This window comes from Danio rerio, chromosome 12 (genome assembly GCF_052040795.2).
Source record: "Danio rerio strain M-AB ecotype USA chromosome 12, GRCz13ab, whole genome shotgun sequence".
Lineage (NCBI taxonomy): Eukaryota > Metazoa > Chordata > Actinopteri > Cypriniformes > Danionidae > Danio > Danio rerio.
Genome location: NC_141032.1, coordinates 38,742,810 through 38,769,871, shown reverse-complemented (window position 1 = coordinate 38,769,871; position 27,062 = coordinate 38,742,810). Strand labels below are relative to the sequence as shown.

The 27,062-nt window shown below is 36.9% G+C and overlaps 2 protein-coding genes and 1 long non-coding RNA gene across 14 annotated transcripts in view; 2 read left to right on the top strand and 1 right to left on the bottom strand.

The window, feature by feature from the left end:
- The window catches only part of LOC141376854 (uncharacterized), a 196,192-nt gene that overhangs the window by 69,819 nt on the left and 99,311 nt on the right, over positions 1–27,062 (bottom strand). For 4 of the 10 annotated variants that reach the window (XR_015504444.1, XR_015504445.1, XR_015504442.1 and 1 more), the window contains 4 exons: positions 25,650–25,798; positions 8,891–8,999; positions 6,580–6,653; positions 2,581–2,721 (listed from right to left, as the gene is read on the bottom strand). This is a non-coding gene — a long non-coding RNA (uncharacterized LOC141376854). Of the gene's footprint in view, positions 1–1,430; positions 2,722–6,579; positions 6,654–7,681; positions 7,766–8,312; positions 8,398–8,890; positions 9,000–19,809; positions 19,945–25,649; positions 25,799–27,062 lie in introns of those variants that run through there. The other 6 variants (XR_015504446.1, XR_015504449.1, XR_015504448.1 and 3 more) reach the window with 6 other exon arrangements.
- Positions 2,566–19,345, top strand: kcnj16a (potassium inwardly rectifying channel subfamily J member 16a). Of its 3 annotated transcripts, XR_015504381.1 has the most exons (3): positions 2,566–2,676; positions 14,895–17,306; positions 17,383–19,345. XR_015504381.1 is itself a non-coding variant. In XM_087276825.1 (2 exons), exon 2 carries the CDS (start codon positions 14,906–14,908, stop codon positions 16,070–16,072), a length of 1,167 nt encoding a protein of 388 aa, XP_087132951.1. In that variant the 5' UTR covers positions 2,566–2,676; positions 14,895–14,905; the 3' UTR covers positions 16,073–19,345. The 3 variants fall into 3 exon arrangements, 2 of the variants coding, with proteins under 2 accessions (XP_087132951.1, XP_087132952.1); XM_087276825.1 differs by having other exon boundaries at positions 14,895–19,345; XM_087276826.1 differs by lacking the exon at positions 2,566–2,676 and adding an exon at positions 13,489–14,666 and having other exon boundaries at positions 14,710–19,345.
- Positions 19,074–26,866, top strand: kcnj2a (potassium inwardly rectifying channel subfamily J member 2a). The gene is made up of 2 exons (NM_001331216.2): positions 19,074–20,218; positions 22,978–26,866. The coding sequence occupies exon 2, from the start codon at positions 23,226–23,228 to the stop codon at positions 24,507–24,509; it is 1,284 nt and encodes a 427-aa protein (NP_001318145.1). The 5' UTR covers positions 19,074–20,218; positions 22,978–23,225; the 3' UTR covers positions 24,510–26,866.

Below are 27,062 nucleotides of genomic sequence, written 5' to 3'. Positions count from 1 at the left end.
ACTGTAATCATATAAAGCTCCAAGACCAACTTTGTGCACCAAATAAACTTTAAAGATGAAATTATGTTATCCATGTCAGTTCAGGGTGCATGATTACTATAAGCAATATGCTGCTTTCATGTTGTGCTGGTGACAGGTCACACACTTTCACCTCTGATTGTAACTGAGTGCAGCTAAAGTATGCACCAAACTTTGCCTTCAATCAGTAAATGTATAATTAATTCTTAGAAAGCAAATATTAATCTAGGCAAAAGAAACAGGTGCCTAATAAAATGCAACAATTACGCGATGTAACTCTGTTTTTACTGAATGATGGGATCGCTTTTTGTGCAGGTTTGGCAGAACAAGCTTTTCTTAGAGCTTCATATGATTAAAGGGGTAGTCCAGAGTGTAATTTTAAGGCTTGGTTGTGTTTATAATACGCAAACCAATGTGTGCTCATGCTTCATTTGTAAAAAAAAAAAAAAAAAAAAAAAACATAGATATATATATATATTTCATATACCCTACTTAGATTATATCCAGCTATACTGAGACAACATAAAAACTATTTAAATGAAAAATATGTCCTAGTTCCTCCTAAAGGCTCAAACTCAAGAGGCTCTGATTGGTCAGCTAACATAATGTGCTATGAGTTGCGGATCGGCTCCACGTCACCAGGAAAAGCGTCACGCCCCTACAAGCACGCGCTTTTGCGCTGTGCTAGTCAGAGTAGCTGTTGGCCACATCAGTTTGAGCCTGAGTCAGACAGAAAATGACACAGAGGACACAGCTGAACCTCACGCCTGCTCTCTAAAATAAAATCAGACTAGTGTATTTTATATATATTCGGAATAAGCATGTGTAAAGAAAATAAAACGTTCACATATCTTTTGCAAGTTTGTTATTTGAGGTGTTGAATGCAGGGAAAGCGGCCGCACACTGCAGCGCTGGTGAAGAATGTGGCTGTTTACAGTGATATGACAGATACATATGAATTTGTAGTTAAACTGTTAGCGGTGCCAAACAGCATTTCCTTTTGTTTACATAATTGTTCACATCCTCGCTACAAATACCTTTAATTTACAATCCACAGCTCCTTCTATTATGGTTGGAGCTGCTCTTTTGAGAAGATTTTAGCCGAATCCAGCACTGAACTGGGAGAGATTCTGGAAGCTGTCTTTTGTCAAATGCTAGCTATATCTTTTTTCTCTGGAACATAATTAAAATTAAACTGTAAAAACTTCTGTCTTTGTGTCGTGTCCTGTTGTTTGTGTCCACACTGCTACATTACACATCAACTAAAGTTTAAAGGGGTGGTCCACTACAATATCATATTTTAACCACTGAAGTTAGTTAGTTAGTTAGTTAGTTAATTAGTTAGTTAGTTAGTTAGTTAGTTAGTTAGTTGAACCACTGAAGTCATGTGTAATGTTTTGACTTTTGTTTTTGGCTACTTTTCTGACCATTGAGTAACTCGGGAACATTGTTGTACAGTATATGGAAGATAAAAATGCTCAAGGATTTGATCTTAAATATCTAAATTTGGGTTCTGAAGACGAATGAAGGTCCAAGGAGAGTAAGTAATTAATAACATAATTTTCTTTTTTGGGTGAACTAACCCTTCAAGGCCCATCCATACTAAGTATAAATATTATAATAATTTTCACACCATTTAATATTTTGTCTTTTATAAGCACATGCTAGATATATGTTGTCTGCCACTTTAAATGCTGAACACATCTGTTAATGCTGTTCATGACTTTATTGTACACCACCAGGGAGAAAAAAGGTTCTGAAAGTGATTCCAATGACATCGCCAACCTGATTTCACCAAGTAGGACATGATCCTGGATTAACATCTATGTCGATCCTGGAACAACATTCCAATCAGCCAAACAGAATTAAGGGTTATGTTTACAGTTAATGTTAAGTTTAGGCTTACGGTTAGGGTTTTGCACTTCTAGATGATTGTATTCAGCAATTATTTCTCCTGATTTTGGAAATAATTTACAGTTATGATTGGGTTTGGGGGTAGGGAATAGCTATGGATTACCTTTTGTAACAAAAATGATGTTCCAGGATCAACAAAAGTATTAATCCAGGATCGCATCATACTTGGCAAACTCATGACGTGCCCAACGACATTTTATCTCAGTTTCAGTATAACAGGGTAGAGTTATTACCCGTGGTGTGAACAACCCTACTTTTATTCATTAAAAAAAAAAAAAACACTGCACAATATTTACAGCAGTCTATTTACATTTGTCTCCTCCTTTCGTTTACCATTATTTGTCCTAAATTGTCCTTAACCCTATTCTTGACTGATGTAGTTTTGCTAACTACAGAAATAAAGACTATTCAATTCAAACAGATACACCTGATAAACACAATAAAATACAGCCTAACTTCAAAGCATGAACAGAAAGCCCCACCCTTATATTTATATCATAGCATTATTGAGTAATTGACGTCTACAACTCATTGAAGCAGTCAGTATGGCTGCAAATTCAACATATACTCACTCACACAGAGCATGTGATTTTTTTCTTAAGCATGCGTACAGGTGGGCTGGTTTTCTGTCTGTCTTGACACACTTACCCAATCCAAAACGGCCAGTGGAGTTTGAGAGCAGTTCTGCACTCAGGTGGAAACTTCAAAGAACGCCACACTCTCACAGCAACAGACACAGAGCAGGTAGGCACCATTTGCATTCTCATTCGGCTTGTTTATTTACCAGAACTGTGAGAACAAATGAGAGTATTATTTTATTCATTTGTTGTGATTGTTACTTTTTTTGTCAAATAATGAAGCTTAAAAAGATCTTAACTTAAACTCGAATATAGCACAGAATATATTTCAACCTTAGTGTTGTGTTTAAATAATTCTAAATGGACAAAAAACATTTTGTCTAGCCCGAAAAGGTTGTCACCCTCCTACCAAATCCTCCCCAAAAGGGCTATTCCTTGTTTCCTGTTGCTGTCATACACAGATCAGATATGAGGCATGTGAGAAGCGATAAACCTGGTCTGATAAGTTTTTGGGGCGTTAGAGGAAGGGCTGAGCCAGGATATGGGTGACACAATAGGAAGAACAAGCTCTGAATGAGAGCACAAAATCAGTATCTGTAATCTAAAAAAACACTGGACTCAAATGGCCAATGAAAGCGGGAAAACAGTCATCTGTTAGGAATATTATTTTATTCCATCGATCGCATTTCATACTTAAAAATAGATCTACAAATACTATTAGTTAGTGATGTATGTATTAGGCCATTAAAAAATCTTTACCAGCGATAATTCATGCTGTTTAACTTTTATAGTCGGTCTCTAGGAGTTTTCTTGGAAGGTCTAAACAGCTGACAGAGCATAAATCTCCATGTTGCATGAACATTCCATCCCAATTAGCTTCTATTAATCTTAAACTTATAAAATGCTGTTGTCACATATTCCGGGAACATTAGAAATGTCAACATCCTTGTTTTCAATGTGCGCTTCGGGCAAAGATTAACGGAGCTTGGCTAACATGCTACTCGTGTTAATAATAAAGTGGCAATTTAAGCATACTGTAATGCGGAAAAGTCCTAATAGGGTGACCAAACAGCTTAGCCTTCATTTAAATTCGTCTTCGATCTCTGTGATTCAAAGTCAATTACACTGTAAAAATATCTGTAAATTAGAAGTTTTCCTTATTTATTTATGATTTAGAATTGCATTTTGGGACTTTAATCTTTCCTCCAAAAACTTTTAGGCCTGAAAACTTTAAAATGGTGATTTTTTTTACATTTTTAATACATTAAAGTAATATATTGTCTAGTTTGGTGTTGTAAATTATGGTACAAAATCCCTTTAACTCATTTTAAAAACATTACGTAAAATTAAACTTTGCTCAATTCAGCCTGGCATGCAGTTCCAAAGAAGCTTGTGATGGAACTGGTAAAACTTTAGCTAAATAAACTGCCTTTAACTTCCTAGGGATTGAGAAATCGAAGGTCATTATGGGTGAGACAGGGCCCAAGGCAAAGAAGTTCTGTTCCCCACATACAGGGTGGTTTCGTGCGACTGAACACTGTGTATCTGAATGGACGTTATTTGCTTTAACTGGGCATGTAATGGTCTTGTAAAGCCCTCAAGCAGTGCAGGAAACATAGCGGAGGTATGCTGCACCGGGACTCTGACATTCAGAACATTGCCATATGTCTCACATGAGCAGTTTATGCATGCGACCTTCTCCCTTGGCTGACTGTGAGTGGTGTAATCAATTTGAGACAATCGAAAGATGCAATCGTACATTTAAAGACAGCACATGTACAGTTGAAGTCAAGATTATTAGCCCTCCTGAATCATTAGCCACCCTGTATATTTTCATCATTTTCTGTTTAACAGAAAGAAGATTTTTTCAACACATTTCTAAACATAATAGTTATAATAACTCATTTCTAATAATTGATTTCTTTTGTCTTTGCCATGATGACTGCCCATTGTGTTTTACAAAATATTTGTAAACATGCTAGTATTCAGCTTAAAGTACAATTTAAAGCCTGTAAAAAGTCTGCGCTGTAAAAAGTGTGGCCTTGTGGATTTTATTATATTTAATATGTACACTTTATTTAATAAAATGAATTTTCTGTTTTTGGGGTTGTTTTGTTTTGAAATTACTTTAAAATGTATGTAATAAAATATAATTAATTTTATTATGAAAAAATAGCTATTATTTTTGAATAATTTCAAAAAAGGAAAATAATGATTAAATCCAACAAGATTAAAATGAGCATTTTCAAATTCACAATCCTTTTCTGTTACAACGATCATAGCACTAAACGATTTCAAAGTCAGAGGCAAACTGTCAGATTGTCTAGCCAAGGAAAAGTTGCCCTCACTGGATACACGAGTGATGAGCGCCCATCCATCACCTGGAGGTCGACAACTCCACAATTGTCACAATTGTAAAATACTTTAAAATGCCAAAAATTGGGGGAAAATAAACAAGGGGGCTAAAAATTCAGGGGGGCTAATAATTCTGACTTCAACTGTATGTCCTATTTTCACTGGTAAAGAAAAACAAATATTTCAATTCTGTTCAGTACTCGCGTGAAATTGAATCGCATTGTTTTCTCTGGGATTTTTTTTTTATTGCACATGTACAAAAGCTTATACTCATCAATGTGCAGTCCGTGTAATATAGCTAGTGTTTAGGTTAATTAGGTTAACTGGGCGAGTTAGGTTAATTAGACAAATAATTGTATAATGATGGTTTGTTCTGTAGACAACTGAAAAAAATGCTTAGGGGCTAATATTATTGACCTTCAAATTAGAAACTGCTTATATTCTAGCCGAGATAGAACAAATAAGACTTTCAACAAAGAAAACATTCATTAATTCATTTTCTTTTCGGCTTAGTCCCTTTATTGATCTGGGGTCGCCACAGCAGAATGAACCGCCAACTTCTCCAGCATATGTTTTACGCAGCGGATGCCCTTCTAGCTGCAACACATCACTGGGAAACATCCATACACACTCATTCACACACATACACTATGGACAATTTAGCTTACCCAATTCACCTATAGCACATGTCTTTGGATTTGTGGGAGAAACCGCAGCACCCAGAGGAAACCCATTAGAACACGGGGAGAACATGCAAACTCCACACAGAATTGCCAAATGACTCAGCCGAGGCTGGAACCAGTGACCGTCTTACTGTGTGGTGATTGTGCTACCCACTGTGCCATCGTGCTGCCCCAAAAGAAAACATATTATAGGAAATACTAAGAAAAATTCCTTGCACTGTTAAATTGTATCATTGGGGAAATATTTGAAAATTAAAAAAAATTCACAGGAGAGCTAATAATTTTGACTTCAACTTTGTGCCCTGAAAAACAAAAAGTATTTCTGAGTTCTTTAAACAAATACAATTGAAGGCAAAATTATTAGCCCTCCTGTAAAATTAGTTTCTTTTTTAGATATTTCCCAATTGATGTTTAACAGAGGAAGGATGTTTTCCTATAATTTTTTTTTCTTCTGGAGAAAGTCTCATTTCTTTTAGCTTTTTAGTTAACTGAGAGCAATTTAAAACAAAGGATAAAAAGTAGTTTAAGGTTAATATTATTGGCACCCTTAAGAACTTAAGTTTGTCAATTGGCTGAACAGAACAAACTGCTGTTGTCCAGTGACTTGCCTAATTAACCTAACTTGTAAATATTGGCATCTTGCAAAATATCTACAAATATTATAGTGTCATTTAAGCAAAGACAAAAGAAATTAGTTATGAGAAATTAGTTATTAAAACTACAATATAATGTTTAAAAGAAAGGTTCCCTACATTAAATAGCACTTGGGGAATATTTTAAATTTTATAGGAGGGCTAATAATTTTGACTTCAACTGTACCTCTTAGAGATGGCATTGTTGTGCTTCCTGATGTTTGAAAATAGTTCATAGACCAGACACACAGAATTCAGACCAGACACAGTATTTCCCTGTTTTGTACACATCGACAATTATCTCTGAATTAATCTGGTGGTCAGGTCAAAACAGTAAACATGGAAGAGAAAGAGCTGTTCACTTTTCAAACACACTTACTGTACTGTAGTAATACTTACTGGTGCAAGAGTGATTTGATGAAACACCAGCATCCTTGAAATGATCTGGTAGTATCATTTTTCATGACAGTCATCTGAAGGACAAACCAGAATTGACATTGCAATATGCATATTTTCTGAATATATACATTTCATTCCACTGCTTAATGTAACAAAAAAAAAAAAAAATCTATAAAGTAAATTGATCTCATTTGTTTCTGCACAAATAAATAGTGTAGTCAACATTTAAAGTGGATCAAAAATGTTTTTCAAAATTGTTCTATGACAAGAATGGGTGTCGTTCAATAGTTTTAGGGCAACAAGTCAAAATTATTAGTCCTCCTGTGATTTTTTTCTTTTTTTAAATATTTCCTAAATGATGTTTAACAGAGTAAGGAATTTCTCACAGTATTTCCAATACTATTTTTTTCTTCTGTAAAAAGTCTTATTAGTTTTATTTTGGCTAGAAAAAAAGCAGTGCATGCAATGGCGCACACACACCAATAGACCCAAGTTTAATCTTTGTTTCATTTTTTGATGTATGTCAGTGCTGTAAATGTGCCAGAAAGTTAACCCTGGTATTATAAAATCAATCTGCTGCATCTGACGCTATTGCTGTGTCTTTAATATAATGTTATTAGCCCAGGGGTGGCAGTCCAATACAACTAGTAATTAAAAGCTACTATAATAACTATATAGTAACTAAACAACTATTTTGTCTTTTCAGTAGGTTATGGATAAAATCTGGTAATTCTTAAGGTTTAATAAAATAAAAATAAATAGATTTTTGGAAATCACCAGGCAACCCCCCTTCATTGTCCCCCACTTTGAGAACCACGGGTCTACAGAACAAACTATGGTTATACAATGACTTGCCTAATTACCCTAACTTGCCAAATTAACTCAGTTAAGCCTTTAAATTGCATTTTAAGCTGAATGGACCCTTTTCACAAGACCCTTTTTTAAATCCTTGAAAGTTTTTTTTATATATAAAAAACATATGAACATTTATATGCATTTATGAATGTATTATATCATCTTTGCGACAAATTACAAAAAACAAATTACTGCTTGTGCAAGTTGTTTCTAATGCACCATTTTTGGAGCTGAGAGTAAATTTAACCTTCTCTCCTCTTGGTGCCGTCATCAGTCTCACACGTTTTTTTCCTTTTTCTGAAAGTCTTGATAACACCATCATGGAGTTTTTCTATTTCAGCAAATAGGATTGTAAAAAAAAAAATAGAATTACTCCCACTCCCACTAAGTTTACCCAACCGTGACACCGTCCACTACTGAAAAACCTGGAAATGTGAAAAGGGTCTATACTAGTATCTTGAAAAATATCTAGTAAACTATGTACTGTCATCATGGCAAAAATTAGGGGAAAAAAAATTTAGGGTGGGGGGGTGGGGGGGTTGGGGGGTGACTGGGGGCCTAATAATTCTGACTACAACTGTATATTCATCATATTCAAAAAATCAGCAGAAGGATGTTTAATGCTTTGACTATAATAGCATTGCTTTGTTGAATTGAGAAAAATTGATCAGTTCAATTTGTGAACTAATTAGGTTTTGGGAGTCAACAGATGCAAGCTAAAGAATGATACATTCATGCACTGGACATCACTAACTCAGTAACCACAGAAAAAAACAACCAGGACATTTTTCTGATTTTTCCTCTTTTTATTGTTCTGCATAAGAAATAAAGGCAGTAAACAAAAATGTGTTGGGTTAATGAAAGCTGTGAAAAATTACCCAGGAGTCAGTTCTAATTGTACCATCTGAGGAGGCCATTGTTAATGTCTCCACAAACATTCTTTCTGAAACAGAGTAAATAATGCTATTATATATATATATATATATATATATATATATATATATATATATATATATATATGAGAATTTATATTATTGGCATTTATCTATTGGCAGGATTATGCATACATGACAAACTTCACCATTAAGGACTAGTAACAACAATAACAATATTAATAATAATAATAAATAGTGGAGATATTTGAGTTTTCATATTTGAGAAGGCCTGAATTTAAAGTTATTTGGATTGTTTTTTTTCACACAAACAGAACACACAACCGCAGCAGAACCTCTTTTGTTTTATCCCAGTTCATGAGAGAAGATATTTGGATGACAATTTGACTATTTCACATGATTACATAAATACCAATCCATAATCTTACTGGAACCTACAGCCCAGTATGGATGGGTGGAGGTAGCGATCAGTACAGAGGATGCTCACAGTGGTTTGGCTGTAATATATCAATCCACAGCCAAACATTCTCCCAATGGAAAGCTTACATTCCTTTTTCATTTACCTTCTCATGGTGTTTCACTTCAGAGATGCTTCCTTTAATGGTCAATAGAGAAATCACAGGACTCCACCCGGATAACAGTTTCTGGCGTTCCTGGCAGAGTCGCTTCATCCTGCAGTAAAAAAAAGCAAAAAAACACTAAGCTCCTTATCAAATCAGTAAATGTTTTTCTAAACAAAAATTTGAAGGGAACATGGGTGAACCAAGCTGACAATTCTGTACTCATTTACTCATTCTGAACCATTTTCATTATGGTTTGAGCTTTCAAGGATGCAAAACCACCATTCAAGTTATGTATTCCATGTTTTCTTAAGGCCTGTGATGGCTCTGTGTGAGATAAATGTGTTACTGATGAAGTCTTACAGTAGGTAGGATATTGTGAAGTTACATACATGAACATACATTTTCAACAATATTTTGTAAGGTTTTGGGTGAACTATATAAAGATAAGTTGACCTAAAAATGTGTTATTTGGAACTACATTTGTGTTTGAAAGAAATGAAAATCTATGTAAGACTCAATTTACATGATGAACAACTGAAGAGACTTCCAGACATTCAAACCTGGATGTTGGTAATGTGAAACACCAGCCTGATCGCACGAGAAAACAAAGTATTTTACGTTTTGTCAGTTTAGTGGCTAATTTGCACAGATTCATGAGAGTTCAGTCGTACAAAGATGTACAATCTTTAAAAAGAGGCATGGCAACATAACCCCACCCCCTAAACCCAATAACTGGGGATAAGCAAATTGAACTAAATTATACCAATGAGATTCACACGAATTAGCCACTCAATCAAAAAGTTACGAATTGCAATGAGATTGATTATGGTATTATAACGATATTGACTTGGTGAAAACGGTTACTTTAAACACTAAGTAATTTTGCTACTATACCTGTTGTCAGGTCACACGTCAGGTCACACATAAAAAAATGTCACAGTTACAATAGGGTAACACTTTAGAATAAAGTTTCAATAAAATTATATGAGGTGGGAACTCGATGAATGGCTTTAAATTACACGCTGTGCGTTACATATAAAACAATGTAAAAATTACTCAGCAACCTAAGACAAACCTAACAAAAGTGGAGAACTAACAAAGAATATTAGATTTCCCCATGCACAACTACTACACAAGGAGGTTGCATTACGTTTTAAGAATCCCACAAACTGGAAAGACCACAATAGTTTGCTGCTATGAGGTTTGTGTCACATGCAACAAATTTGTTCTGATAAACTGTATTGACATTGAGCAGAAGGACTACTAAAAAAATCAAATAAATAAATATCAGTGATAAACATTCAGAGGTTATGATCTTAAAATAGATCTGGAAAGCTTAAAGCAGTCAAACCAACTTCCAAGGAAAGCATGAAATGCAGAAAACAATCTAATCTGAAAAAAATCTACAACAATCTCTCTCGCTGTATTATTAGTCAGTAAATAAAATAAAAACAATTAAATGCAGAAGTCTGTACTGGTTAAACTGAACCACTGGACCACTGACAACAATACATACAGAAAAGTAACAATAGAAAACGAATTCCTCATCTACAGTGGTGTAAAGTAACAAATTACTAATACTCAATATACTGTAACTGGGTAGTTTTTCTCAGGAATTGTAATTTACTAAGTAGTTTTATAAACGTGTACTTTTACTTTCCATTAAGTACATTTTTAGTGCAGTATCTGTACTTTAACTTCACTACTTTAACCTGCAGTCACTACTTTATTTTTTCTTGTCAATGGGGATTAGAAAAATCAGTCCTGTGATTCCTGTCCAATCAAATTGCATATAGAAAGTAAATCGCATCATAATGAACTACCTCAAAACATGGGTGATTTATAATTGCAGCAAACTGTTTGGAAGCACTAAAAGTGTCCAAGATGAAATCCAAAATCTTTACAAGCATTGACCCAGAGACTGTTTAGATGCATGTCACTGATGAGAAGATAATGAATGTTTACTGTATAATGACCAAAATGGCCTTAAACTCCCAGTAGGCACAAGACATCAACATGACGTTAGATTGATGTTGTACTCCAATATCATGGGGACGTTGCATTTTGTTTGGAAATGAAAATCGGTTGACATCAGAACCCAAAATCAGGTTAATGTCAGAGTCCAATGTCCAACCTAAAATCAACCAAATATCAACGTCTAATGTCACAGCTTGACATCGTGTGGATGTTGCCACTATGACGTCTATCAGATGTTGGATTTTGGTTGTCATACCTTACGCATAAATGTCAGTATTTGAGGTCAATATGATGTTGGTTTTTGATGTTAGTTTGACGTTGGATTTTGATCACTTCTCAACACAATCTGAAATCAACCAAATATCAATGTCATTTAATATCGTTATTGGACATCAAAATAGTGTTGTCCTTAGATGCTGACCAGACATTGTATTTTGTTCATCTGATGTCAAGACCTATATCTAACCTAATATAACATCTTATGATGTTGTGTGCCAGCCTGTTGGCCAATAACTAAATGCACTTTTACATTTTACACTTTTACATTTACACACATCTACAAATTACATGTAAATGCATCAGCTTTTAATCCGTAATACTCACTATTCTTGAGTACTTTTAAAAGGTTCCTTTTTTACTCATACTTTGGGTCATATTTACAACAGATACTTACTGGAGCTACATTTTTAGGCAAGTAATAGTACTTTAACTAATGATTTTTCAGTACTCTTTCCACCACTGCTCATCTAAAATACTATGTTTTTTAAACACACAAAGCACAGAAAATATTTTGCGGTGTTCATTTGGATGAAAGTTATGTTTCCACTGCTTAGCTGGAAGTACATCCTTGATAAAGGACAGGGACACATCAAAGATGCCAGAAATTCATGTTAATAGACGGAACATGAAATGCGTGAGGAGTAATTATAATCATCTGTTCACAGTCCGTTCCTTGTTAAACACAATGTTCTTATTATGGTGGTGTGGAAAATTTCATAATCTGTGTGATGCGTCTTTATGGTTGTCTGAAAGATTGTGTTCTTTTCAAAAAGCAAGAAATATGAAAGCATGTGGCTGAGTGTGTGTGTGTGTGTGTGTGTGTGTGTGTGTGTGTGTGTGTGTGTGTGTGTGTGTGGTGAGAGAACTTTCCTCACGGTTGGTCATCATTACCAGCAAGTACTGTATGTATTTACATTGCCTCCCATTCATAAATGTAATGTGTGTGTGTTTCATGTGCGTGGGTGTTTGAGCTCGTGCGTAAAACCGCAAACAAACGTCTGTACATCATCCTGCTCAAGACAAGAGGGGAAAGTCCATGGCATGGTGTTTCTGTTTAGCGTTGAGAAAAACAATGTTGAAAAACATTTAGAAAAGTCGACCGTTATGAGCATGAAGCGTCTAGACCTGTTCCTAAACAACTATTTGCATAATAGTCAGCCACCGTTTCACAGAAATACATGCATTTTGTATCTGACACTCTGCCATAAAGCAGGGATTTTCAAGAATCTCCTTCTGCCCCTAATTTTAAACCCTTAAGCCGGGCACAATGTAAACTCAGTCAAAAGATCGGGTCTATGTTCTGGTCCAGCATTCCACATGGTGTCCCCAATCTAAGCTTGAGTTAAGTCATTTCCCTAAAACTGCCAAACCACTGACCGCAACCCTTTTTACTGTCACCACCCAGCCTTAAAGTTGGCCCTAACTGGACTGCCGGTGGTACTTATGACCAATAGACAAAGTATTGTGGTGTTTACGAAGTATGTCCTTATAAAGGTTTGCTATTACCAATTTAGCAGCAATGTACTAAAACACAATGCCACACTTAGGGTTTGCCTTATTTGCTTGTGACATCAAGACAAAGGTGGTCACATTTTACAAGTTACTGTGTATTGGCCTTATCAATCCACTTAAAATGCAAAGAAAAACATCTAAAATACCTATACTGTAATGTTAATGTCAAAATACAAATACAAAATGTTTTGTCAGTCAAGGGCACACTTCAACTCAGATTTCCCTCAAAATTAATAGAACACGATTTACACACCACCATAACAGTTGCTGTCACAACCAAGGATGTGTTTAGTGTAAATAAAACTTTGTAAAGGAATAGTTGAGCGAGTGTGCTCAGTGTTTCTGTTACTGTGTTTTGTGTAAGCACAGTAAGGCTTATCATACATTTGGGTGGTCAAAAGGTCTCTGACAAATCCTCTATAGACATCATTATAACTCGCAGTAATGTTGTATATCGATTTACTGTTTTTAAATCAGATTTATGGATGTCCCAAAGAACGCCTCAGAATAACAACTGTTGTTTTCTCATGATCCCATGACAAAAATAAAAAAATGTTTGTTGCTCTCCATTTCTCTGGCCAGCCACAAATCATTTAATCGGCGTCTGTCAAACATCATTCTGTAACAATGTAGACATCTGGACTCGTGAGTTGGCTGAATTTAAATTTCACTACAGTTTGTGAATCACTATTAAGTCTACAATGATAAAGCTGCCAATTTCTGAGATTTTGGATACTGATTTGTTTGAATGGATGGACAGACGAATGGATGGGTTGACAGATGGATGGATGGATGGATGGATGGATGGATGGATGGATGGATGGATGGATGGATGGATGGGTTGACGGACGGTTGGATGGATGGATGGATTGATAAGTGGAAAGATAATTGAATGGACGAATGGATGGATAGGTTGACGGATGGATGGACTGATGGATGGATGGACGGATAGGTGGACAGATGAATGGAAGAATGAATGGATGGATGGACAGATGGATGGATGGGTTGACAGTTGGATGGATTGATTGATGGGTTGAGGGACGGATGGATGGATGGATGGATGGATGGATGGATGGATGGATGGATGGATGGATGGGTTGAAGGACGGATGGGTGGATGGATGGACTGATAAGTTGACGGATAAATGGATGGATAGATTGACGGATGGATAGGTTGACGGATGGATGGATGGATGAAATGAATGGATGGACGGATGGATGGATGGACAAAGGATGGATGGGTGGGTTGACAGATGAATGGATGGATGGATGGATGGATGGGTTTTATGGATGGATGGATGGATGGATGGATGGATGGGTGGGTTGACAGATGCATGGATGGTTGGATGGGTTGACGGATGGACGGGTTGATGAATAGGTGGATGGATGGATGGGTTGACGGATGGATGGATGGTTGGATCATACCTGCCTGTTTTTCCCAAGAGTCTTCCGTATTTCAGACCCATCCCCCGTCCATCTCCCGGATGGTTCTGTCTCCTGGAAAACTCCCGGAATTCCACCTCTATGGTTGAGTCCCCATGCACACCAAACCCAACGCGCAACCATGTTCATACCCACTCCCCCGCTCTTCAGTTTGTTATGGATGGTGGGTTTATGAAGGGTGGGTTTATGGAAGGATAGATGGGTTTATGGATGGATGGGTTTATGGATGGTGGGTGGGTGGATGGACGGGTTTATTGATAGATGGGTTTATGGATGGTGGGTGGGTTTATTGATGGATGGATGGATGGATGGGTTTATAGATAATGGTGGGTTTATGGATGGATGGATGAATGGGTTTATGGATAGTGGATGAGCTTATGAATTGCTGGATGGATGGATTGATATGGATGGATGGATGGAAGGATGGAAGGATGGATGGATGGATGGATGGATGGAAGGAGAGATTTAATTGGTTGGATGGATTGATGGGTTTGTGGAAGGATGGATAGATGGATGGAAACATGGGTATATGGATGGATTTTATGGATAGATGGACAAACAGTGCACTAAGAAATGGTTTCTAAACAAAAAAAACAACAAAAAAGAAGCCACTTTTATGTCACCTAATCATGGTAATGCATAAAAGAATCAAAACAAGACAGAAAAAAATTATAATGCCTTATTTAGTATATCTTTATATAGTCTAAACATATCTGTATTGGTTTATGTACAGTAAATGCAGTGTTGTGGCAACTTGTGAATCTGACTTTGCACTCTTCTCTTTATCTCTATAGAGTGAGGCAATATGAATTCAGGTAAGGTGCAGTACTCTGGAGTGAAGAGCAGTGACAATATTCAAAGTGTGGTCACTGACGACAGCTGTTACTCCAAGAAGAAGCGATATGTGAGAAAAGATGGGAGCTGTAACATGGTACCCCGGCATGTTCCAGAAAAGTGGCTTCTGTGGGTCACTGACATCTTCACTACCTTGGTGGAGATCCGCTGGAGAGTCATGCTCTTGACATTTGCCCTCTCCTACATCTTATCTTGGCTGTTTTTTGGAATTCTATTCTGGATCATTGCATTAACACATGGCGATATGAAAAACCCCAACAATGAGCCATGCGTTTATGAGGTTCGGAGTTTTACAGCTGCTTTTCTTTTCTCATTAGAGACCCAAACCACTATTGGTTATGGCTTTCGGGGGATGTCTGAGAACTGCATGATCGCTATCATCGTAGTTACCATCCAAGATGTCATTAGTGTGTTCATTGACACTTTTGTCATTGGCATTGCCGTTGCCAAGATGGCGTCTGCCCGTAAAAGAGCCCAAACAGTTGGATTCAGCAAGTGTGCAGTGATCAGTATACATGATGGTCACCTATGCCTATCATGGCGGGTCGGGGACTTCCGGAGGAACCATATGGTAGAAGGAACTTCTAATGCACAGCTAATAGAGTTCCAAGCAAACAACAACACAGGGAAAGTTGACATCACATACAAAGACCTCATCATTGAAGAGAGGAGCGTGATCTTGGCAACCCCAACCACTATAATCCATAAAATACTCCCTGGAACGCCTCTATACAAGATGAGCTTAAAGGATCTAAGAAAAGAGAGCTTCGAACTAGTGGTCTCTTTCACTTACACAGACGATTGCACGGGCATCCTTCACCAGACTCGCACATCTTACACTCCAAGCGAGATTCTGTGGGGCCAGAACTTTCAGGAGATGATCAGGGTCACCCGCAAGAACTACAGAGTGGACTACGCCCTATTCAACCACACGGTTAAAGTCCTGGTGCCAGAATTAAGCGCAGAGGAGTATGACCTAAAAAAGTACTCTGAACAGCCAAAACACAAACCGCTCCACATAAGTTCACCAACACCAGCTGTGGAATTGGTTAATGGGAATAATCTTGAGGCAGAAAAAGCATCCACCAGCAGTGCTGTCCAAGAACATAAGCTATAACTGTGACCTTGATACAGCCTTCCTCTGTAATAGCACTTTGAAATGTGGTCTTCTATAAGCATCTCCTAAAATTTATGCATTTATAGTTTGATTTAGACTGAGGGCCAACTTTACTATACGGGACAAATTGTTGAGAGTGTACTTCTGACAATGTGTGAATTAGAGAATACAGACAGAGCTGTTTATTTACATAATGCAGAGTATTAAGCAGCAAAAACTAGGCTACAAACAAGCAGATCTATTTATGATCAGGTGCAGGTAATACTAACAACACAGACCTAAAACAGGATAACCGAGTCGTATCTCATGTGGAAACATAACTATTTTACCTATTATCAAAAAAGTGGCTAAAAAAACTAATTCATACAATTCAAATATACGACAGGAGACTTGCCTCCAAAGCCCAGCCCTAAACCTACCCATCACTGGGGGATAAGCATCATACAATTCATACTAAAACATACAAATGAGATCATACAAATGAATAAGAATTAGACATTAAATAAAAAAATTAAGAATTGCAGATGGATGTATGGATGGATAGATATATGGATCAAACATACGACTGGAGGCTTGCCTCCAAACTCCACCCCTAAACCTACCCACCATCAGGTGATAAGCATCATACTAAAAAAATACTGGATGGATGGATGGATGGATGGAACGACTGGATGGAACGGATGGATGGATGGATTGATGGATGGATGGATTGATGGATGGATTGGATTGAACTGATGGTATGGATGAAACGACTAGATGGATGGATGGATGGATGGATGGATGGATAAATGGAAAGGATGGATGGATGGATGGATGGATGGATGGATGGATGGATGGATAGATGCAATGGATGGAATGACTGGATTGAACAGATGGGTTGAATGGATGGATGGATGGATGGATGGATGGAACAACTGGAGGGATGGAATGACTAAATGGATGGAACTGATGGATGGAGCAGATTCATACAAATTCATACAACTCAAACATACAACAGGAGCCTTGCCTCCAAACCCCACCCCTAAACCCCCCATCATTGGGGGATAAGCATCATACTAAAATATGCAAATGAGATCATACAAATTTCTACTTATTAGACATTAAATCAAAAGGTTATGAATTGCCATAAGATTGCGTTGAATAACCCATGCTTTTTTAGCACAAATACTACCCAGCAAACAAAAAATCAAATAAATATCTATGACATCTAAAATTGAATAGACATCTATGATTAGCCCAAAACTGGACTAGTCATCAAATAGACAGACTTTATATGTGCAGTCATTCATTTCTGTTCATTTGATGACTAGTCTACTTTCGGCCTGTTCTTAGACGTCTATTTTCACTAACAGCCTAAATTTAGCCCTTTTTTATAGCCAAGATGACTATGTTTAGACGTCTATTAGACATCTTTTAAAAACAAAAACTGCTTGCTGGGTAGTAAACTGACTAAAGTAACCACCTTTAATGATTTTTACAAATAGAACAATCTCATAAATTGTTAGCCTGTAAGAAAACTCCTACAAATGCATTGACCTCCAAAAATAACTCTGTCCAACAAAAATACATTTCACCACTCATTTTCTAACAATAAGCTGTCAGTAAATCAAGACAGTTGTTTTTAATGCATAAAAGGCGGTTTGTAAGTAAATCTGGCTCATACTAATGTGATGCAGAAGACCCTAATAAACAACAATAATTTGCTGGACTTTTGAATTTGATGCAAAGAATTGGAGAATTACATTTAAAATAATAAATTTTGTTAAAATATAGTAATTTATTCTTTAAATTAATTTAGCAATCTTGCACACACACAATATGCAGCAGAAGCACACGCACGCACACACACACACAAACACACATCTATACTGAAATCACAGATGTAGTAAAGATTCTCAATTTAATTACAGACTCTTTTTTCATTGAAGTTTCTTTGATATTCCAAGATGTAAAAAATAATACTTCCTTGATTCAATTATGAGCCCAAACCCTCAACCTACATAAGAGGGATTGGATCAATTATAATGACAGTGACGTTAACCTGAGCAGGTAATCAGTCACTGTGTATCTTTGGTATTAGGTGAGGAAGTGCAGATTGTTGTTCCACCTTACTTTGCAAAGTGGTTAACCTATTATTTTTGTCTCAATTTTCAATTCTTGCAAAGCATTCATCTACTCCCCCAAAATACAACCTGACAACTGATTAAATGTACAATGTATGGTTATTGAGCGATCAATTCAATGCAGTCTGCAATATTTACATTAGTTTTTTAGTTATTGTTACTTTTATTTATGCTAATCAGATTGTTAAATGTAAAATCAGATTACAAAAAGAGTAAAAAAATCCTTAATATTTAATAGTATTAGGTTAAATTACTACTGTTGTCACATTTTATAACTGTTAAATCATACACTGATGTGACTACTTTGACCACATCCAGTAATTTGGCATGACAGAAAAGCTCAAGATGTCCTCTTCAAGACAGGCAGACAGACTTAAAACAGTGGCATGTATGGTCTTGGTGATATTAACAAAAACATATGTCTACTAGAGTGAATAAAATTGCTGGGTCTCAGGAGGTTTTTCTCCGAAACTGAAGTCTCCAGCCCTCCACCTTGTGGTTGGATGCAGTGCTGTCCAAGCATCGCCTCAAATTAGGCTGAAAGGTAAACAGAGGCCGGACAGCTCACGCACCACATTTGGAGAGATGGAGAAACATTCTTCTCACTGAACATTAAAGGATCATTAATTAATTTTACATTGGTCTTGAATTACTGATTCCCTTCAATACAATAGAATACAAGAATTAATGAATACATTCTGAGTAGAATTATTTTTTATACTGTGTGTTGATGACTCAAGTACATGTAAACCTTAACAAATTACCCATGGACTATTTTAGTAAATGTGTTGTTATTGTTGTTTGTTTGACTGGTTTGTTTTTGTTTTGTTGGGGGGGGGGGGGGTATAATAATAATAATAATAATAATAATAATAATAATAATAATAATAATAATTACAATTTGTTTAGCTACAGTTTTACTACAAAATACAGTGGCTAAACTATGGTTAGAGTAGCAAAAACATCATTAATTTGTAGTTGCTACAAAAAACATGTTCTCTTAATATTATTTGTAGTAAAACAATGGTTAAAGACTTCTGTGGTTTTTGTCAATGGCATAAACAAGACTAAGTCTATTATGGTATTACATGCTAAACTATTAAAACAGAATTTGTTTCGTGAAACAAAATAAAGGCTATTTATTAAGAAATGTTTGGTGTCCACTTACATTGTGTTTATTTTCATATTAAAAATTTATGACATATGAAGTGAGATTCGATCAAGCATAGTAATCTGCAAATCTTTTATTTCAGAAATGCGTTTTTTTTTCTGAAATGGCAGTTATTAAACCCTGTATGAACTATACAAGCCTGTTTATTAAAACGCTTGGGGTAATTACACCACTCTTCAGAGTTAACCTGTCAGTAATTTTCCTCAAGCTCAAACAAAATGGACTTTTGTTGGTACAAGTCAGAAACTGGCATTTTAAAATATGGTCTGTTAACAAGTGAAACATAGGATATTAACATATGCTGTCAAAGTAACGCCTGATATTAAGAGAAACCCGCATTTATACAGGCAAAAGGCGAATTTTCCATTGTCTGTTCAACATATTATGACTAACGTGTAGACCACAACGTTGAATCAAAATCATACTTCTGAAAGAATACATACATTTTAGACACCCACAAGGTTTTGTTTTGGCTTCCTTTGAGAGGATTCAAGCCCTTATTCGCGCGCTGCTGTTCTCTGTTTCACTTGCTCTCTACCAGTCCGTGAAGAACATTGTTTTATCCGCGCGTGAAAGTCTCCCTCTCATCTGATTGGCTGGTTTCACGGTAGGGGGCGTGACAAGCCGGTGCGTGTTATTTAAACGGATTTGAAGCCTAGAAGCAACAGCACATGAGTTACCGCACGCCGCAAAACAAGAGGAGAAATGTGGTGATTTCTGTTCTTGCACTACAAATACTTTTAATACATTACAAATAGAGGAGAACATCAATGCGAAGACTGTGGATAGTAACGCCATTCGTGGGATATTTATAAATGAGAAGGGTTTCGTATTTCATCTACAGATGACTAGGTAAGGTCATATATTTGCTGACATGTTTTATTTCATGCATTTGTAAATAAACTCGCACTGTGTGGGGAATGAGATGTGTTTTGTGCTGTACATATTAATTTAATTCTATTTTAAAATAATAATAATAATAAATCATAATTGTGTCTGCATCATTCCATGTGTTCAGCTAGATTTGATATTTTACAGCAGTAAATCTTAGCATATATATTTATTGAAAGTTTATTGCAGTAATTATGAAAAGTCTGAGAAGCAGAAGGTTTAAACTTAATTTAATTTTACTGAAACACACAATAAATATTTAAATATATTTTTAATTTTTAGTTTGTTTGTTTTGCTTTATTTTGTTTGTTTGGATTATGATCATTTCATAATTTAGCCAGATTCTACCTTTAAGTTTATGACTCTTTAATTGATATGAAAGTGTGATCAGTTTTCTTATTATTTACACTAAAGGTAACCTTCACTTTAAGTTTCTTATTACTTTAAGCACTTATTTAGTAGTTATTCAGGAGAAAGAAAGGAGGAAAATGAAATGAATGTCTTTCCGTCTCACACCTGTTGAGTTCTGTTTCTGCCTGCATGGCACATTTGACTTATAAAGCTACCATGCCGGGTTTAATGCTGCATTATGTGTATTTAATGCATTCAACATGTGATGTCAATTGTTATATAGCCTAGTATTGTCTTATTCGACAGAGCTCACTGTTGCTAAGTGTGCATTTGTCTAATATATTTGGAGCACAGCTGTGCTCAGCAGTTGTCAGGCGTCAGTCGGCTGACAGACACGCAGATCTTTTCTGCCATAAACACTCAGAGACTTTCAACTGGCAGCTAAATTGGTGCTTAACTTGTTTGTCAGGACCGTGCACATCACATAGTGTAAACTGTTAACAGCGATGATGGGGCAAAAGGAATTTCCCTAAAATATGCAACCATATTTTTGAAGTAATAATCTTAGATTACTCAAAAGAATTTAGACTTTTATGTAACATTTTCCATTGGTCCTCACTGGTCCGCGCCATCAAAATAAACATCTTTCCTAGATAGAAACAATGTCATATTAGGGTTCGTGTAAGACATAATAGCATCTATCAACCTGCTCCTTATCTGAAGGTTTATGGGGCCGCATGTGAAAATGTTGAACCAAAAGAAATAAACTTTTGTTCTAGTTGGAAGGATATAATCCTGCAGTAGTTTTTCTTCAAATATATATATATATATATATATATATATATATATATATATATATATATATATATATATATATATATATATATATATATATATATATTTTTTTTTTTTTTTTTTTTTTTTTTCTCTCTTTCAATCTTTCATTGATTATGTCATTCACTTACTCGCTGTCCTTTCACTCTCTGTATTCCGTTCACCTGCTAAATAGGATAAAACAGGACCTTTCTACTCAGTTATGGTTGCCAGGAACATTGAGGGCAGAATAGGAGCTTTAATGAGTAGTGTTTTAGCCCTCCCCAGGGAATTGTCACAGTGCTGTCATTATACTGCTGAGAGAGAAGATGAGGTCCCAGAGGACAAGCTCTCGAGTCAACAAGCCTCGTCTTAGTTCCCGCTCTGCACCCTACAGAAAACCAGTCTTAGCTTGTTTTTACATTTGCTTGCGTTTAAGAAATAGTTCAGAATGTTATGTACTTTGCTACATTATTTGACCAGGTTACTCGTAATCATTTAATCTTAATGCATGTTTTTTTTTCCACTGACTAATTGAGCTGGTTTTAAAATGCATGAAATGTCAACCCTTTAGGGAGCAGTCCTGACTTTATATCGCTGTTGTGTCAGCTTTTACCTGGAATATTTGTGATGACATTCTCTTTAAAACATTTTTATTATTGTTCAGTATAACAAGAAAGGCATTAAATACAGGCTCTAGGTTTAGAAGAGGTAATGCCTATTTAAATTATTGCGATGTAAGAGACATATGTTGCTGAACAAAACAAATTTCCATTCACCCACACTCCTGATTAGCACACTATGTGAAAACGGGTATTATTAATGGTCCTGTGGGCAATTACACTATATGCGTGAGCACATAAACAGATATGTTGGCATAGCATTGAAAATTAAGATGAGGAGCTCGTTAAAGTGTCATTGTATTAATGAAAATTAAATATTGTTTGTTTAAATCAAAATTACAAAAGTGTTGGTGATCAAGAAATATACTATAGGTCTAAAAATATTTGATATTGCAAGAAATGTTCACTATTTTGATATTTATGAAAATATGTGCATTATTTTTGTCAACATAAAACTTATGGATGAAACACATTTTGGGAAAACAATTACATTTCACTGTTTAATTCTCAGCCTTGCTAAGCTTAAAATGTAGAGGCGTCCAGCTTGAGTTCTGTTGTTTAGTCCATTCAGAGTAAGTCCTGTTGGCTAACACTGCTATTTTTTTAATCTAAAAGGAATGGACAGGGTCATCTTGAGTTTCAAAGTATGAGTTTTTGATTAAGCACATACCATGCTTCAAAGTCGGTATTATTACATGTGATGCAAAATTCAGCGGGAAATGTTAACATTATGATTTAATCAGTGTACAAATTTATCAGTTCAAGCTGAGACTTGCTTGAGAATGCATGAGAATTATTTGCATTATATTTGGTCTCAAAGTTATTTGCCGTTAGGTTCAAAAGGTCAATGTTTTAAAAAGTAAGAATATTGAGTTTAACGTGGAGTAATTGCCAATTAACGTTAATGTGTCTCTTGTTTCTTTTCTCTGATAGGACATTTGATCAATGACATCACCGGAGTAGATGAGAACGCAGTGATAGCCCCTTCTGTGGCCCTTCTGTCAATCAAAAGGTCCAATTAGAGCAAAGAGACGCCTCCTGCGTCCGGCTCTGAACATCCACACCATTTTCTGCTTGTGTTGGTCCCCGTGAGTGTTTCAAAACTGTTTCTCCAACGCTTTTTCCAAAAACTAAGACTGTTTTCCAAAGCAGAAACAGCACAGAACTCCCAGACTGAGGTGATGGGAAGTGTGCGGGCCAACCGCTACAGCATTGTGTCATCAGAGGAGGACGGTATGAAGTTGGCCACTGCTGCGGTGCCAAATGGGTACGGTAACGGGAAGAGCAAAGTGCACACCCGTCACCAAACCCAAAGCAGGTTCGTCAAGAAAGACGGACACTGCAACGTGCAGTTCATCAATGTCAGCGAAAAGAGCCAGCGCTACCTGGCTGACATCTTCACCACATGCGTGGACATCCGCTGGCGATGGATGTTCGTTATCTTTTGCTTGGCCTTCCTGCTGTCGTGGCTGTTTTTTGGATGTATCTTCTGGTTGGTTGCCATATTCCATGGAGACCTGGAGAACAATGGTCACAAGTGTGTCTCCAACGTCAGTAGCTTCACTGCTGCCTTTCTCTTCTCCATCGAGACGCAGACTACAATCGGCTATGGTTATCGATATGTTACAGATGAGTGCCCCATCGCGGTGTTCATGGTGGTGTTTCAAAGCATAGTTGGCTGCATCATTGACGCCTTCATCATCGGTGCAGTCATGGCAAAGATGGCAAAGCCCAAGAAAAGGAACGAGACGCTGGTGTTCAGCCACAACGCTACGGTCGCCATGAGGGACAATAAGCTGTGTCTGATGTGGAGGGTGGGGAACTTGCGCAAAAGCCACCTGGTGGAGGCCCATGTCCGTGCTCAGCTCCTCAGGTCTCGCACCACAGCCGAAGGAGAGTTTATCCCTCTTGACCAGATGGACATTGATGTAGGCTTCGACAGTGGCATTGACCGCATCTTCTTGGTGTCACCCATCACCATCGTCCATGAAATCGACGAGGACAGCCCTTTCTATGATATGAGCAAACAAGAAATGGAAAACTCTGACTTCGAAATTGTGGTCATCCTGGAGGGCATGGTGGAGGCTACGGCAATGACCACCCAGTGTCGTAGCTCCTATGTGGCGAATGAAATCCTCTGGGCACACCGCTTTGAGCCAGTCCTCTTTGAGGAGAAAAACTATTACAAAGTAGACTACTCTCGCTTTCACAAGACCTACGAAGTCCCCAGCACCCCGCTGTGCAGTGCAAGGGACCTTGCTGAGAAAAAGTACATCATATCCAACTCTAATTCATTTTGCTATGAGAACGAGGTGGCCCTTTCAAACAAAGAGGAGAAAGAAGAAGGGCACGGGGACAGCCTGGGGCCTGGGGGAACAAACACGGAAACTAGCTCAGACTCTGAACACAGCCAGGCCACCGTTCCCTTAGAACCTCGGCCTCTACGGCGGGAATCTGAAATATGACTGTGCAAAACTGGCGGGAAGGTTTGACAGACACCTCTTCATACAGGCACAATTGAGCTGAACTGAGCCCTTCGGCGAATCAGACTCAAGCTAACGGTACAGTTACGAAGAGGAAGCAACTGTACAAGAGTGTTCTTACGAATATGCATGGTTAAATAAACACAGCATAGAGGCACTGCACAGCTTAAGAAGAATGCACATCAAGGAAGGGGAGGAGAGAGTTTCCCATTTTGGCAACACTACCTTTTCAGACCGTTGCTTCTGAATGATATAAAGCCGAGAGGATGTAACTGGTTGGCAAAACTTGAAAATGAGCAGGCATGTGTCCATGTGCAGTTGTCCAACGATATGAGAATGATTTAAGCTCAGACCAATATTTGCTGCTATCGGAGGTGATAACGAAATAAAGGTACAAAAGTTGTCACTGAGGCGGTACCTTTTTAAAAAGTACACTTTTGTATCTAAAGGGTCCATGTTGGTATTAGTACTCAAAGTGTGCATATCATCACCTTTAATAGTGACAGCTTTTGTACCTTTGTTTCAGAAAGTGTATCATTGAGGAAAATGTACACTGTAAAACACAAAAAGTTAAGGTAACTCAAACCATTTGAAGAAACCAATTGCAACAAACCATTTAAGTTCAATAACTAATCCTATTGAGTACTGTGAACTTAATCCATTTGAGTAAACGAAGCAATTTAAGCACAGTAAACCCCAATAAATGAAGAGAACTCAAACCAACTGAGTACTGTAAAACCAATTAAGTTAAGGCAACTCAAACCATTTGAGGATCCGGATTGCTACAAACCATTTGAGTTAAACTAATCTATATGAGTACTGTGAACTTACTCCATTTAAGTTGAAGTAATGAGGTATTTAATTGACTCATTACTTTCAACACTGAGTTCAAGGCACTTTACAAATGAGTAGAAGTAACTCAAGAAATTGAGTTAACTACACTCATTTCATTTGATAAAGTTGACTGTTGGGTTTTACAAAGTACTCTCATTCGATTCTGTGAAAAAGCAATTTTCAAATTAACATAACAATAGATCATACAAATAACATTATACAAATGAGATAAAACAGCCAGGAGTGTTAGTCAATGTCTTAAGTATAATTAAAAAGTCCTGTTCTTACCGTCTAGTTAATTATTCCATCATCCCCTCTTTTCCTTTTTCTATTTGAGTCCACTGGCCTTCGAGTGAGCCATGGGTATTTCTGGAACAGTGAGGGGGTTTAGTAGGTGGGTGACCTCTATTTGGAAATACAGACACACCGTTGTCCGTCTTAAAAGAAAAGAAAGAAAAAACAATGTGTTGGAACTCGGAAGCCCACCGCAGAACACGGTTATCTATAGGGAGAAATGCACAGGAACATGCCTGTTTATTGTTATATCGATTATATATATGGGACAGGGTCTTTAAATCAGTATCAGTCATCATGTCCACAGGGACAAAGAGAGTGAACGTGTTAATGAATGTCTTTCTACAAGTGCTGCTATGTTGCATATAGACTTTTAGACTTAAACCAAAGAGTATTCAAAATGACCTTTCATAAAAGAATTTAATGCATTCTTTATTAGACATAGGACAAGTTATGAGGTGGAGTAAAAATATATATATATTTGTAAGAGGAGGGGAAAAAAGTTTTTTGTTTGCTTACGCACATATATGGTTTATTTTTATTGTTTATTTTCTTGTTCGAAGCCAAACATAGAACATGAATAACAGAGCCCTTAGGAAATAAGAGAGCTACAGGTTAGCCGACCTTATTTCAGACTCCTTTTCACCCCAGAACTTCAGTGTTACTGTACTTTAGTGCTACAAAAGTGTTTGGGTTGCTAGAAAACCTTTTAGATTCAAAGTTGTATTTGCATGGATTTTTATTTACAAACAGTTTCAGTGAACGACGGGAGAAAAAGGCTTGGGTTTTATTGGAGAGGAGTGGGGCGGAAAACACAATCCACTCTCCCTTCTGACTTTAAAACTCTCTAATAATTAATTATTTCTCAATCAACTTTAACCTCTTGCCTTGCCTGACAAACTGCAATACAACCCTAATGACTTGTTTGGCAGGTGTACCAAGGACTGGGTATGTAGGACTGGGTAATTAGACTGAGATCATGGTACTGTGATCCAATGACAATCAGAACACAGAATCTGAGCTCAGAACCGCACTTGCACACAAAATGTGCTCCTGAGATATCGCTTGACGTTTGATTGTGATGTCTAACATGTCTCCTGTCACCCTCTTTATTTTTCTTTCCTTTTAATGCCCGACATACAAACTAGAGCACTTTCTCCAGAAAGCTCGATAAAAGGAGACTATAAAATTAGAGGATATTTATTTTGAAATGATTCTGCACGTGTTAAACGTACAGAGTATAAATTGCTATCAATGCCTTTTCAACCATAGCTTTTTTATTACTTTATTTTAGGCATTTTCCTTGTTCAAGAGACACTTGATACACATTAGTAAACCTGGTTTGCACTAGGCTACTGTTGGCTCGTTTCAGAAAAAAAAATGCTCCTCTTGCTCTCTGTTGTAAAT

What these genes read in the sequence shown, in the direction of transcription:
- kcnj16a (XM_087276825.1), top strand. Translation starts at nt 14,906, where the DNA reads ATGAATTCAGGTAAGGTGCAGTACTCTGGAGTGAAGAGCAGTGACAAT.
- kcnj2a (NM_001331216.2), top strand. Translation starts at nt 23,226, where the DNA reads ATGGGAAGTGTGCGGGCCAACCGCTACAGCATTGTGTCATCAGAGGAG.